General features: G+C 37.2%; 1 protein-coding gene across 5 annotated transcripts in view; it reads left to right on the forward strand.

The window, feature by feature from the left end:
• The window catches only part of Fchsd2 (FCH and double SH3 domains 2), a 175,907-nt gene that overhangs the window by 115,680 nt on the left and 46,324 nt on the right, over positions 1-13,903 (forward strand). For all 5 annotated transcript variants that reach the window (XM_006507518.3, XM_030242304.1, NM_199012.2 and 2 more), the window contains one exon: positions 9,694-9,816. In XM_006507518.3, coding sequence (XP_006507581.1) covers positions 9,694-9,816 — 123 coding nt within the window. The remainder of the gene's footprint in view (positions 1-9,693; positions 9,817-13,903) is intronic.

The following is a 13,903-nucleotide window of genomic DNA, read 5'->3' on the forward strand; positions in this document are numbered from 1 at the left end:
TTTAGGAGACTTTTAATGACTACTGCTATTCCTTTAGGGGTTATGGGACTGTTTAAATAGTTTACCTGATCTTGGTTTAACTTTGGAAAATGGTATCTGTATAGAAAATCATCCATTTCTTTAAGATTTTCCAGTTTTGAAGAGTACAGGCTTTTGAAGCATGATCTAATGATTCTTTGGATTTCCTCATTGTCTGTTGTCTCCCTTTTCATTTCTAATTTTGTTAGTTTGGATACTGTCTCTCTGCCTTTTAGTTAGTTTGGCTAAGGGTTTGTTTATCTTGTTGATTTTCTCAAAGAGCCAGCTCTTAGTTTCATTGATTCTTTGTATTGTTTTCTTTGTATCTAATTAATTGATATCAGGCCTGATTTTGATTATTCCGTGTAGTCTATTCCTCTTGGATGTGTTTGCTTCTTCTTTTTTTTCCTAGAGCTTTCAGATGCAATTTTAAATTGTTGTTATGAGGTCTCTCTAATTTCTTTATGGAGGCACTTAGTGCTATGAACTTTCCTCTTAGCACTGCTTTCATTGTGTCCATTAAGTTTAAATATTTTGTGTCTTGATTTTCATTGGATTCTAGAAAGTCTTTAATTTCTTCCTCTGATCCAGAAGATCATTGAGTAAAGAGTTGTTCAGTTTCCATGAATTTATGGTGTTTCTGTTGTTGTTGAAGTCCAGCTTTAAGCCATGGTGGTCTAATAAGATACAGACACTATTTCAATTTTTTTTTTTATCTGTTGAGGCTTGCTTTGTGACCAACTAAAAGGTCAATTTTGGAAAAGGTTTCATGAGGTGCTGAGAAGAAGGTATATTCTTTTGTGTTTGGGTGAAAGGTTCTGTAGATATGTGTTAGGTCCATTTGATTCATAATGTCAGTTGCATTATTTCTTTGTTTAATTATTGCCTGGATGGCCTGTCAATTGGTGGGGTGGTATTGCAGTCTCCCACTATTGGAGTTCTGTGTGATGTAAGCTTTTTTAATGTTTCTTTTGCAAATGTAGATGCCCTTGCACTTGAGGCATTGATATTCAATACTGAGGTATCCTCTTGATGGATTTTTTTTCCTTTGATGAGTAGGAAGTGTCCTCCATATCTTTTGATTACTAACAAAATAGTTTTGAGACATATAAAGAAGCAAGAATGCACAAGGAAAAAGGAGTCAATAAGCAGGCTAGTGAGATGACTCAATTGACAAGGGTATTTGCAGCCAAGTTGATGATCTGAGCTCAGGCCTCAGAACCTACATGATGAGAAAACCAGCTCCTACAAGTTGCTTATTGACTTCCATATGTACATTATAGCGTGTGCATGATAGATAGATGGATGGATGGATGAATGGATGGATAGGTAGGTAGGTAGGTAGGTAGATAGATAGATAGATAGATAGATAGATAGATAGATAGATAGATAGATAGATGTGAAAATGTTTTTAAGTATAAAAAATGTCCCTAGGGGAGGTCCCAAGATGTGACATTATTACTGAGGCTATGGAGTGCTCACAAAAAAGGGACCTATTATGACTGCCCTCTGAAAGACCCAACAAGCAGCTGAAAGAATCAGATGCAGATACTTTCACCCAACCAGTGGACAGAAGCTGCTGACCCCTGTTTTTGAATTAGGGACAAGCTGGAAGAAGCTGAGGAGAAGGGCTATCCTGTAGGAGGACCAGCAGTCTCAATTAATCTGGACTACCAAATAGACAGCATACACCAGCTGATATGAGGTCCCCAACACACATACAGTAGAGGACTGCCAGGTCTGTGTTCATACAGAGATGATGTACCTAACCCTCAAGAGACTGGAGGCCCTAGGGAGTTTAGAGGTCAGGTGGGGGGGGGCATCCACATAGAGATGGGTGGGGTGGGGAGGAGATGTGGGATGTGGAGCAGACAGAGGGTGGATGGGGGTGGGACAGGGAATGGAATGTGGAGTGTAAAAACTAAATTAAAAATAAAATAAAATTTTTAAAAAATGTCCCCCGGGGAACTTTATTCCTGAAATCTACTAGGCACTGATTTTAAATTCCTTATTTTAATGTGTTCAAAGAACTAAAATTAATTATATCTAAAGAGCATAAGGAGAATATAAAATTAAGGTTCACCAAATTTTAAAAAAATTATCAATAAGGATCTTGAAATGATTAAGATGAATGAAAAGTTAAAAAGTGAAGTAACTGGCTGGGAAGACAGAGGCAGGGGGACATCTTTGAGTTGAAGGCCAGCCTAGTCTAATGAGTGAGTTCCAGGACAGCCAGGGCTGTACAGTAGAATTCTGTCTTAGGAAAGAAAACAAAGTAAAATAACTATGCTGGAGTTTAGTTTAGTGACAGAACATTTCTCTAATATGTTAGAGCATTAGGTTGGATCCCTCAGCACTGCCCAGATAAATAAATACTGAGAGGATTTGGCAACAAAGCTGAGCTAGTAGAAGAGTCTGTGAACTTAAAGGTAAATGTGTTGCAATTATCCTGTCCAAGAATGACTGGTTAATATTGGTCTGCTTTGAAAGACAATGCATAAGGTTTGGTGTGGAAGTATATGTCTCTTTCCCTAGCGCGTGAGAGGTAGAGGCAGGAGAATTAAGAATTCAAGTCCATGGTGTGGCCTGGTGGCACACATCTTTAATCTTAGCCCTCAGGAGGCAAAGGCTGGTGGATCTTAGTTAGAGGCTAGCCTGCTCTACCTAGCAAGTTTCAAGACAGCGAGGACTACACAGAGAGACCTTGACTCAGGGCAAGAAAAAGGAAAGAAATTCAAGTTGTACAAGAAGTTCAAGACCAGCCTTGACTACATGAAACCTGTTTACAAATGAGAGGGAGGGAGGAAAGGAGGGAGAGAGAGAGAGGGAGTGTGTCACAACACAAAACAATATGTATAAAGCATTGTGATGGTTTATAATGCAGCATATGTTTTTCACAGTAGTAATAACCAGAGAGGGGGAAAAATGGAGCAATATAAGAACTAATTTGCTGTATGCTGCTAATATTGTGCTGTATTAATCCAAACCAGATTGTTTTGAAATAAAATGCTACTTGTAATTTCCAGACACATGCTACAAACATCATTACTAAAAACATGATGTAAGAAATAGGTAATTAAAATAGCACATAAAATACCTCTTAACAGATTCCATGAGAAGCTATTATTTCATTTTATAGGTGAGGAAATTAGAATGAAAGATTACCTTACACCAACTCGTGACAGAGTCAGATTCAGAAACCAATCTGTCACTAAAATCCTTTACTATGGTAAAAGGGAAATCATTGAAGTTTTCTGGTTAAAATAGTTCAGTTTTATTATTGCCATCTTCTTTATAAGTAACATTCTTTTGAGTGCATTTGATCAAGAAGCTTGAGTATTTTCTAGAGTGACGTTGCTAAGTGGTGGATCTAGGGTTTTAATGCGTGTTATGTGGTAGGGGACTTGCAGCCTGTGTCTTCCAGGATTGCAGCACACTGGAGATGGCCACAGTAGTTGGGCAAATCTCTCAGCCTGATATCTCTTCCTGCTAGTGGGTACTCAGTAGAAAGTACAACTTTTAGAAAAGCAATATTAGAGTCTTTCCTTGCTTTGCTTTGTAACTCAAAAACTATCTTATTTGCTTCTTCTTCACAGAACCTAAAGTAACTCAGAGCTTTTAAGTGAAATGACCAAGTATAAAACTAGATAAGGTATTTCTAATTTTACTTCATATCACTCGGCAGATTGAGTCATGGGCTAAGATATTTACACTTAAGAAATGCAGCCCAGGACTTGCTTTAATTTCTTTAGATTTTAGATTTATAAAAGGTTAATTTTTTTTTATTTACTGTTACAATTTGGGGACTTCTGAAAACAGATAAAAGCAAGTTGACTATCAGTGTTTTTCTTCCAGTGTCAGCAGAGGAGGACTGAAGGATTTCATGATTTAATTTTAAGCTATCTTACATTTATCATCTTGATATTTATTTCCTTGACTTTTGCCCAGCACTATTTTAGAAATGTCCAGTGGTCTCAGAAAAAGAGGAGCTTGTTTTTCTAGTCAGCTTGAAGGAAGATCTCAGGGTAATGCTGAGTACAGAGTCTGACCTTCCTGAATCTAAATAAGGAGGCCACTGTTTAAAGTTCTCTCTTAAGGGGAAATTACATCAAATGCTTAGAAAAAAAACGACATGTTTTTTTCTCCTAATTCCTAGCTCATCATAACTTTCCTCTTGAGCAAGTTCCAAGAAATTCATACTTTTCCTGTAAAGCACATGTTGAGTAGAGGACACTAGAATTCCATTTCTCATTTTGTCTTTATGATGCCCCCCTTTTCCCTTCCTATTTGAATACTTGCCCTTATGAACTTGTATTCCATACTCAATAGATGTTAAAGACCATGCAAATAGAATGAGTTAAAAAAAAAAAAACAGAAAGAATATGTAGAGAAACATTTCCATTTAGTCTCTAGCTAACCACAAAGAAACACAGCTGCTTAAAGACATTCAAATTCAGTGCTTTTGGGTTTTTAAATGCCGTTGGACTATTCCTATGTCCTGACTTAAGGCTTATGGTTTCTCAATTTAAGTATTACAGAATTCTTTTCCTAAATATTTGTATTAAGGGGATGAATAGTTGGTTCCACAGTTAGGAACACTTCTTGATCTTACAGAGGACCCTGGCATGATTCCCAGCACCTACATGGTGGCACACAACCATCTGTATGTAATTTTAGTCTCAGGAGTTCCATCACCTTCTTCTGATCTCCGTGGGCACTGGGCTTGCACATAGTACACATAGATACATGCAGCCAAAACACTGATACACATAAAATAATTTTAAAAGCCACTGAAAACTCATATTAAATAGTCAAAAGTTTTGAAAGATACACTTGGATGACTTACCTACTAAAGTTTTAAGTATTAGAGGCAATCCAGGAAGTCATACAGAGCACGTAAATTACTATTCACATGAACCATCACTATGTATGCCCATGTCACACCTTCAGAGTTTTGCTTCTCCTATCGTTTACCATTTAAATAGTTCTTACTTTAAGGGAACAGGGTGATGGCACAGTAGGACCCAAGTACACATGCCAGCACCTGCATTAGGCTGCTTACAGTTGCCTGCTCCAAGCAGGGGATCTGATACCCCTAGTCTCCATGAGCATCCACAGATACAAATAATTAAAAATAATTTTTAAGAATAGTTTTTACTTTAAAAATTTAAGAAACATATTATCATTTGTATTTGCTTGATCAACTTTAAAATAAAAAATTGTCTACTATAGGAAGCAGAGGAAGCCCTGAGTGTGTGTAGTCCTGGGTGAATGTGTAGTGTCAACATGGGCACAGCCATGCCAAGGTCTCCAAGGCCTTGGACCCATGGGAAATTGTCAAAGCCATTGCCATGTGGGCCAGGTTCAAGAGGGAAAAGCTTTCCTCCAGAGTCTTGTGTGTAAGGAAGTGACCTCTGAAAGCAGCAACTGAAGCTCCCTCCTCCCAGATATTTACAGCCTCAGCCTGACTGCTGTTTACAAGACTAGCCCCTCCCCACGTCCAGTCCCTAAAAAACACACTGAGGTTCTGAGTTGCCCACGGTAGCAAGTAGTAGTACCCCATCTGACCCCTGCTTTGCTGTGTGTTGTCTGTGCGTCCTTTCTTCATTCCCTCACCATCCCTAGTCAGGGTTTCAGGACCCAAGACAGTAGGGTCTCAGCAGTCTACTATAAGGCTTTTGATCTGTGTTGAAGAGGAATAAAAATATAGGAAGGCAAAGTATTAATTATTTATAATCAATTATCAGTGCAAATCAAGGTTTTTCTTATAATATAACCAAAAGACAGAGTTTGGAATATGGTTGATATAAACTATAGTTATTTTGTAATAATAAAAGGGAAAAAGAAGGCAACGTTTTATTTAGTGCACACACACTTTTTTTTTTTTAAGTTTAGGACCTTCCACATCGTACAGTTTGTGAACTCAGTTGCTTCTCTTTTGCTGTAATACCATCAGGCTTTTCAGTCATGAGGGCTAATGTGGATTCACCCATAGTTTTAAACCTATAAATTCTGATCCAATACGTTACTTATCAAACAGTTATTTGCTGAACATTGTCAGTATTTCAGGCTCCATGTTTGACCCTCAAGATTCAATGCTAAACAGACTGGCATGGCCCTTCCTGTTCATAGAGTTCAATAACCAAAAGAAGGACAGGCAAGCGTCAGAAGCACAAGATAAAGCCACGAGGTAAAAAGACAAGAACCATCCAGAGTTCACAGCGATCAAGAGAAGCCCTTAAGGCTGAATGATAATGAGCAAGGCAGGGAGAGAGGATGAGGAAAGGGCCTGTGACATGTGACATGTGAGCTCAGAGGCAAGAGAAGTGCTGGTAGAGCTCAGAGAGGCTTAGTTTAGGGAAAGTGTTGCAGGGAAGGGAAATGGCAAACAGGTGAACAAGGGGTCAGACAGAAGCCATGTCCAAACTATTCGGTCAGTGGTAAAGTTCAAAACAAACAAAACCTATCCTGAACATAATGCCTGGCCAGGGAAGAGTGTTGAATAGTCAGTCATATAAAATACAAGTCAGGGGTATCCTCCCTGATGCAGTGCGAAGTGGGATGTCAGGACCAGGCATGGTTACATATACCTTTTATCTGAGCACTCCAGAGACAGAGTCAGGCAGATCTCTGTGAATTTGAGACTAGCCTGGTATTCATAGTGAGATTCAGACCACCCAGGGCTATGTAATACTATCTTGAAAGGAAATGGGTTGGCAGAAATAACTGGAATAGGAAATTGCTAAGAAATAACAAAAGAACTTGGTAGGTTAGCAGTATAGCTCTGTGTTAGAGTGTACACTTTGCATGTGCGAAGTGCAAAGGTTTGATCACTAGCACTGCTAGTTAACTGTTAAAAAGCTTTGATTTCTTTCCTTTCTTCCCTGTTTTCTGGTACTCATACTCAGATAGCTAGTATAATGCCTAAGTACAGTTGACACTCAATAGCAATATCATTCAGACTACATAGGAATATAGTTCACCTTAAACTGCACGCCTTGTTCATGATACCTATATTATCATGTCTTGTATATAGGTAAAATGAGCTATTTCTTCCAAACAAGATTATTAGGATGAGCTACTAAGAATATTTCTAAGTCAAAAACTTCATATCAGAAAACATGTCTCTTTTTAAAACAAATTCATGAAAATCATGATTTAAGGTAGAAATTTTAATTCCATCTCAACACACTACAGTGTCCAAAATGTTCATAACTATTTGAAGTTTATATTTAAGGCATTTCTAGTATAGGGGAATGCCAGGGCCAGGAAGTTGGAGTGGGTGGGTTGGGGAGCGGGGGGGGGGGGGAGGAGATAGGAGATTTTTGGAGAGGAAACTAGGAAAGGGGATAAGATTTGAAATGTAAATAAAGAAAATATCTAATTAAAATTTTTTAAATATATTTAAGGCATTTATTTGCACTGCCTGTTTATAGTACTCAATGGTGCCATCTAGTGGTAAAAGAAGATTCAGCACTATTACTCTGCTTCGGGGACAGGTTTTGTTTTATTTCAAGTCAATTTTATATTAAAAGCTTGATGTAAAAGCCAGACACAAAGTACAAAAATAATTATTGTAAAATTTATATACATGATTCTTATAAATAACATACTAACATACAAGGAATAAAATAAATAAATAACATTCAAGGAATAAAAGAAAGAAGAACAATGTTAGATATCATAATTTAGCCCTGACTGTCCTAGAACTCAATCTGTAGGTCAGGCTGGCTTTGAACTCAGAGATCCCCTGCCTCTCCCTGAGATTAAAGTGCTGGGATTAATGATGTATCCCTCCACCACTTGGTTTAAAACACGTTTTTCAAAAGATACTTGAGAAAGTGAAAAGAGCAGCCCATAAAATGAAAGGAAATATTTACAAATTATTTATCTTGCAAAACTCTGCTATATACAATACATAAAGAGTTATTGCCATTTGAAATCAGAAATAGACTCCAACTGAGATGTATGAAGCAGAGGCTGGAGATGTAGCTCAGTTAGTGAACTATTTGGCCAGCAGTTCAGTTTCTATTACTGTATAAACCAGGTGTGGCAGCACATACCTGGAATCTCAGGTGGAAACTAAAGGGTCAAAAGCTAAGGGTGGGCCAGTGAGATGGCTAAGTGGGTAGAGGCACTTGTGTGCAGGCCTAACAATCTGAGTTGGATCCCCAGATTCTGCAGCACAGCGGGGAAAAAAAATCAGAATTGTACTCTGACTGCCACATATGCACCATGATGCATGTATGTCTTCTGTAAGTAAATATTTTTCTTTGAAAGTTGGAAGTACTTTTAGTTGTATTACAAGTTCAAGTGGTGCTACAGGAGACCCTGTCTCAAAAAAAAAAAAAAGCCAAAGGTTTGAATTAGATAATTCGCCATAGAAAATAGATCAGTATATAGCAAAACATGTAAGGGACTCACAGACAAGTAACTCCAGTCTAAGGAGATCTGATGTTCTCTTCTGACTGCCATGAACACTGTACACTCTATGTGTGTACAGACAGACATTCAGGCGAACACTCATCCACATAAAATAATAAAATATCAACAATAATACCAATAAAGAGCACAATGAATAACACACACACACACACACAAATAAGTGGTGGCAAGGACACAGAGAATCTTCATGAATTGTTGGTTGATAGGGTGCAGCACTCTGGAAAACAAAGTTGCCATATGGCCAAAGGCAGTTCTACTCCTGTGTGTCTCCCCTGGGAACTAGAAGCAGGTGCCAACGCTAAAATAAAGGTAGAAGTGAAACTCTAAAACAAAAACATTTTATTTGGACGTAACAAAAAAATAATACTGCAATCCAGAACACATGCACACACGCTGAAATGACCTCTAGAATGTCTAGGAAACAAAGGAAGGTTTGGCAGCTTTGTTGAGACAAAGAAATTTGAAAGCCATTATGAAAGAAAGCTCATTGGCACTTTGTGTGTTTGAGAGAACTAGGGAGCTCTCATTGGAGAGCAGCAACAGTCACTGTGCAAAACTAGCTCCGTGACAGTTTTGTTAATTGATGAGAAGAGAAAAATGTAGATTTTTAAAAGATAAGGCTGCTGTTTTGATAGTTTGGAATGGCAGGAAAGTTCTTAGAATATCTATGAGAGCTGAGTGTTTTCCCTTTGACCTCTCTAAGATGTGCGTGACGGGAGTGTAATCTATGTAGACAAACACGTGGGCATAAATGTTCATGACATTTTATGTTTTCTCTCAGATTGCTCTGTAGCAAATATATACTAAATCCTAATTCTACCACTAATGGAGGAGACTTGTGTTTATTGTATATGTGTTCCAGGCTCTGTGCCTGGATTCTTTCTTTCTGATAGTCCCTGTAAAATTCCTACATCTAATTGTCATGAAGTGGCTACAGAAGCAGATAAGCAAAGATCAGAAACTAGATGTTTTTGTCTCCAAAATATTCTGGTTTTTTTCCTAAGCTTTAGCAATATTAGATTTTTCCCCTTGTTGGTTGCTATTCATTAGAAATTCAGCACTACCCTAGTAACTGCTCACTGTTCACACGCTCTTATGTAATGCTCTATGCCTTTTGTCAGTTTATTAATAGGTTTTGAAATTGAACATTTCTACATTTTTAAAGACAAAGGAATTATGTGCCAAAGCACTATCATAATTTTTGGCTTCTATAATATTCCTCTCTTTCAGGCTCTTGATGGAAACGTGTATGACCACCTCAAGGATTATTTAATAGCCTTCAGCCGGACCGAGCTAGAAACTTGCCAAGCTATACAGAATACATTCCAGTTTTTACTAGAAAACTCCAGCAAGGTAATGTGTCTTTAATGCAATGACTAGTATTGCCATGTCATAATCTAAAGCTCTTTCCTGAAGATACTAATAATAGTAGAAACATGTTTTAAAGGATGTAGTTCTGAAAAAAATTCTCCTTAACAAAGTGAGAGAATGGGACACTTTCTGGATGAGTTGAATGAAAGGGGGGACATGATGCACAGACTAACTTAGCCATCAGTCTGTGGCCATACATATTGCCTTTGAGAAGAATCAGTGAAGAATGGCCTGCTCACAGGAACTTCAAATCCATTCAACTCAGTCATTAAAGAGAACAAGGTCATCTATCAATGCAGACAGTAAGAAAAATGAGCACAGGGAATGTAGCATGTGATAATTAATTTAAAAATAAATTCTACAGTGCCTTGGAGTTTAGTTTTTTACAAATTAAACTCACTTTCTATATGCTGTCATCCTTTGGTAATGATCTTTTCATTTAAACTATTGATCTATTAACTTTGCCAGCATGCCACACTGAATATACAAAGAAAATAAATATGATTATCTTTTCTCAGACTCAGATAAATTATGTTTATTTTTAAGGGTGGTGAATCTTTGCTTTAGGAGATAAATTATGTAAATGTTACTTTTCTTTCTGGAAAATGCATTATGAATATTTCCTGACTGTATCCATTTTAAAATATATACATTCTATCTAGATCTACTACTTCTAAGACCTAAGTTAATCCTTTCCTTTCCTTCCCTTAATCCTTCCTCTCCCTCTTCCTCCCTTCCTCCCTCCCTTCCTTCTTCCCTTCCTTCCTTCCTTCCTTCCATCCATCCATCCATGAAGGAGAATGAGAACTGAGTCATGTCTTTAGAAACTGTTTAGGAATCAGGGTATCCATTTTCACATGACAGGAATGAGAAAAGCACACAGATTCTTTATCCTGAACACTTCCCAATGCAAGTGTTCTTGTCTCTGTGTGCCTGAGCTCCTGATCCTATGGTAGAAACACATTACCGGGGCTGCGGGGAGCTCAGCAGCTAAGAGTACTTATTGCTCTTTCAAGGGGTCCAGGTTCAGATCCAGCACCCATGTGGTGGGTCGCTTATAACCAACTATACTCCAGGTCAAAGGGATCTGACCTCTTTGACCTCCATGGGTACTAGACATGCACATGTTGCACATAACACACGCATACAGGCAAAACACTCAACCTTGTAAAATCAATCAATCTACATTACAAATTTAAAGAAGGAAAAGTATTTAAGATGCCAAGTTCCCAGAACCCATAAAAGATGTAAAAACATTGATGTGTAGAAAGAAGGATGGATGAGTAGATGAATATGTTTTTGAAAGAAAAAGAAGAAAAAACTTAATCTTGGAATTGTGGTAATAAGTATACAGGTGTTCATTGTGGATATCTGTTTAGTCTATTGATTGATTTATTCATTCATACAATCATTCCTTTGTTTTTGAGACAGAGTCTCACAGTGTAGCTCTGATAGACCTAGGACTCAATATATAAACCAGGCTGTCCTTAAACTCACAGAGAGATCTACCTGCTTCTGCCACCAAAGTGCTGGGATTAAAGGTGTGCTCTACTACACTTAGCCAGTTCTTTTAATTTTAATATATGTGTTTGAAATCATAAGATAGTATTAGAGTAAAATGTCTATAAAACCTTACTGATTTTGTTCCTTCTGCATAATAATGGTTTTTGACTACTGTAAATAAAAATTAGTGCTTAATGGTCAATTCGGGTTTTCTGAAAATTTTTTCATCTTTTGCTGTATTTTAGTACATCCTGGCAGTTTTCATTTTCCTATAGAGTTGTCCACTCACCAGGTATGGTGGTGCCCATCTTTTAAGAGCCTGTGTGTCTCTGAGGCCATCTTGCTTGCACTTTATTTTTGGTGACACTTACCAGTCAGTTTTATTAATTTTGACAGAAATACTTTTTGTTTTGTTTTTCAGTGATCTGTTTCCTCAATTATTACCTTATCTAAAGTATTTCTTTCTATATTCTTAAGTGTTCTTGCTTTTGCTTGAAAAACTTATTTTTCTTATTTTCAATCAATTAAATACAAACACACACACCCTACTCCTACTATAATCTGATATGAGAAACTTTTATTCTTATTTCTCCACCTTCTCCCTGAATTTTGCATTTAGTGTGGATGATGTTTTTCATTTCCAGCTTTACTGGAAACTGTAATCTGCTTTTATTCTAATTTTGTCAGGTTATCTTTTGGCAGGATTCTTTGAAATTTCTTTACTTTTTTTTTTTTTCAAGAAAATCTCACTATTTTTAGTTTATAAGACATGTAGGCCCCTTGGTCTTGCAAACTTTATATGCCTCAGTACAAGGGAACACCAGGGCCAAGAAGTGATAGTGGTGGGGTAAGGGTATGGGGGACTTTTGGGATAACATTTGAAATGTAAATGAAGAAAATACCTAATAAAAACAAACAAACAAACAAACAAAAAACATGTAGGCATCCGGAATGGGGACAATGACTAGACTGTAAAAAAACAAAAGTAATAAAAAAAATGTAGGCATGAAAACTGGCTAATAATTGTGCGTGTATTTGATTTTCTGGATATTCTTGGTGTTTTTTACATTGTAAATCCCATATTTGTTTTATGGAAAAGAAGATAGACTGAGCCTGAGATTGCACCTCTCTCCTCTTCTCTCTGTCACACAATGCTTCCATTACTGTACTGTTACTCTACGGTGGTGTTTCATCTATTTTTCTTATATTATTGTTACTGAAATGAATTAAGAATTTATGAACTACTTTGGATACAAAGAGATAAGCTCTTATTTTTTGCTTTCGCTCAGGAGCCTCTCTCTCCCTGGGGGTGAGGTGTAAATGAGATGCTCTTATGTCAAGACTGGAAGTGATAGGAATAAAAATTCAATATGAATGATGTAGCTTGGAGATGTGCCCTGTTGTTGTAAGCGAGAAGAGCTCACACCCACGAGTTTTATACCATGTGTTTTTCTGTTACAAACAGCTCGTTATGCTGTTCTGTTACGGTTCAGAAGGCAGCCCAGAGATTGCTAACTGAATGGAATGTTTAAAAATCTTGACTTTTTTAATCTACACTATTATTTGTTTCAGTAGAAATCTGTTTTTCCCACTTGCTAACAACGTAACATAGTCCCAGGTTGCTGTAAGGTAATTCATGCAGACACTACATATATAAATGTTTAAGTGCTCTCTATAGCTTTCATCCTGTAAATGGAAACAGCTGGCCCTAGGAGCTTCTATTAAATTTTAATTATTTATGAAGCTTGCTCTTCTCCTTAATATTTTATGAAATGCTTTGTATAAGTAACTGAAGCAGATGTTGCCGGGGAAATTTTTTCTAGAATGGTAGCTCCAAAAGCAGCTCTACTGTCCTGTATAGTGTGTTTCTACGTGCCTGCTCTCTGCCTGCAAAAGATAACACTACCAATTAGTAATGTAGCTCATTGAATAAACAGGTCATAACTTGACAATTTTATCCTGTATTTCTTTGGAAACTGTCTATTGATATATATACATGCATGTCTATATCTCTATCTATCTATCTCTATATATATCATCTTGAAAACTAACCAGAAAAGTGAATTTAATCAATTAAAGAACAAAATTATGATCATTACAGTGGATATGAAAAGCTGGCTGTGGTGGCATACATCTTTTATCCCAAGACTCAAGAGACAGACAGGCAGAGGCAGGTGGATCCCTGTGAGATTGAGGCCAGCCTGGCTTACATAGCTAGTTCCAGAATAGCCAGAGCTATATAACAGTGAGACTTTGCCTCAAAACAAACAAAAAAACAATGGATATGAAAAAGGACATTTTACAAATTTTAATACTCTTGTGGTCAAAGCAAGAACTCAGCAAACTAGAAATAAATGGGAACTTGTAGAACACAATACCATTTGTGACAAGCCAACAGTTAATTCCATGCTCCATAGTGAGATACTGCATGTTTACCAAGATCAAAAACTACCCTCATGACTATACTGCACTGCTATACTCAAGGTCCTTACTTAAACAATTAGGTTAAAAAGAGAAGAATAAAAATTATTGCTAGTTGGAAATGGCATAATTCTCTATATAGCCA

The sequence above is a fragment of the Mus musculus genome, chromosome 7 (assembly GCF_000001635.26).
Source record: "Mus musculus strain C57BL/6J chromosome 7, GRCm38.p6 C57BL/6J".
NCBI classification, from domain to species: Eukaryota; Metazoa; Chordata; class Mammalia; order Rodentia; family Muridae; genus Mus; species Mus musculus.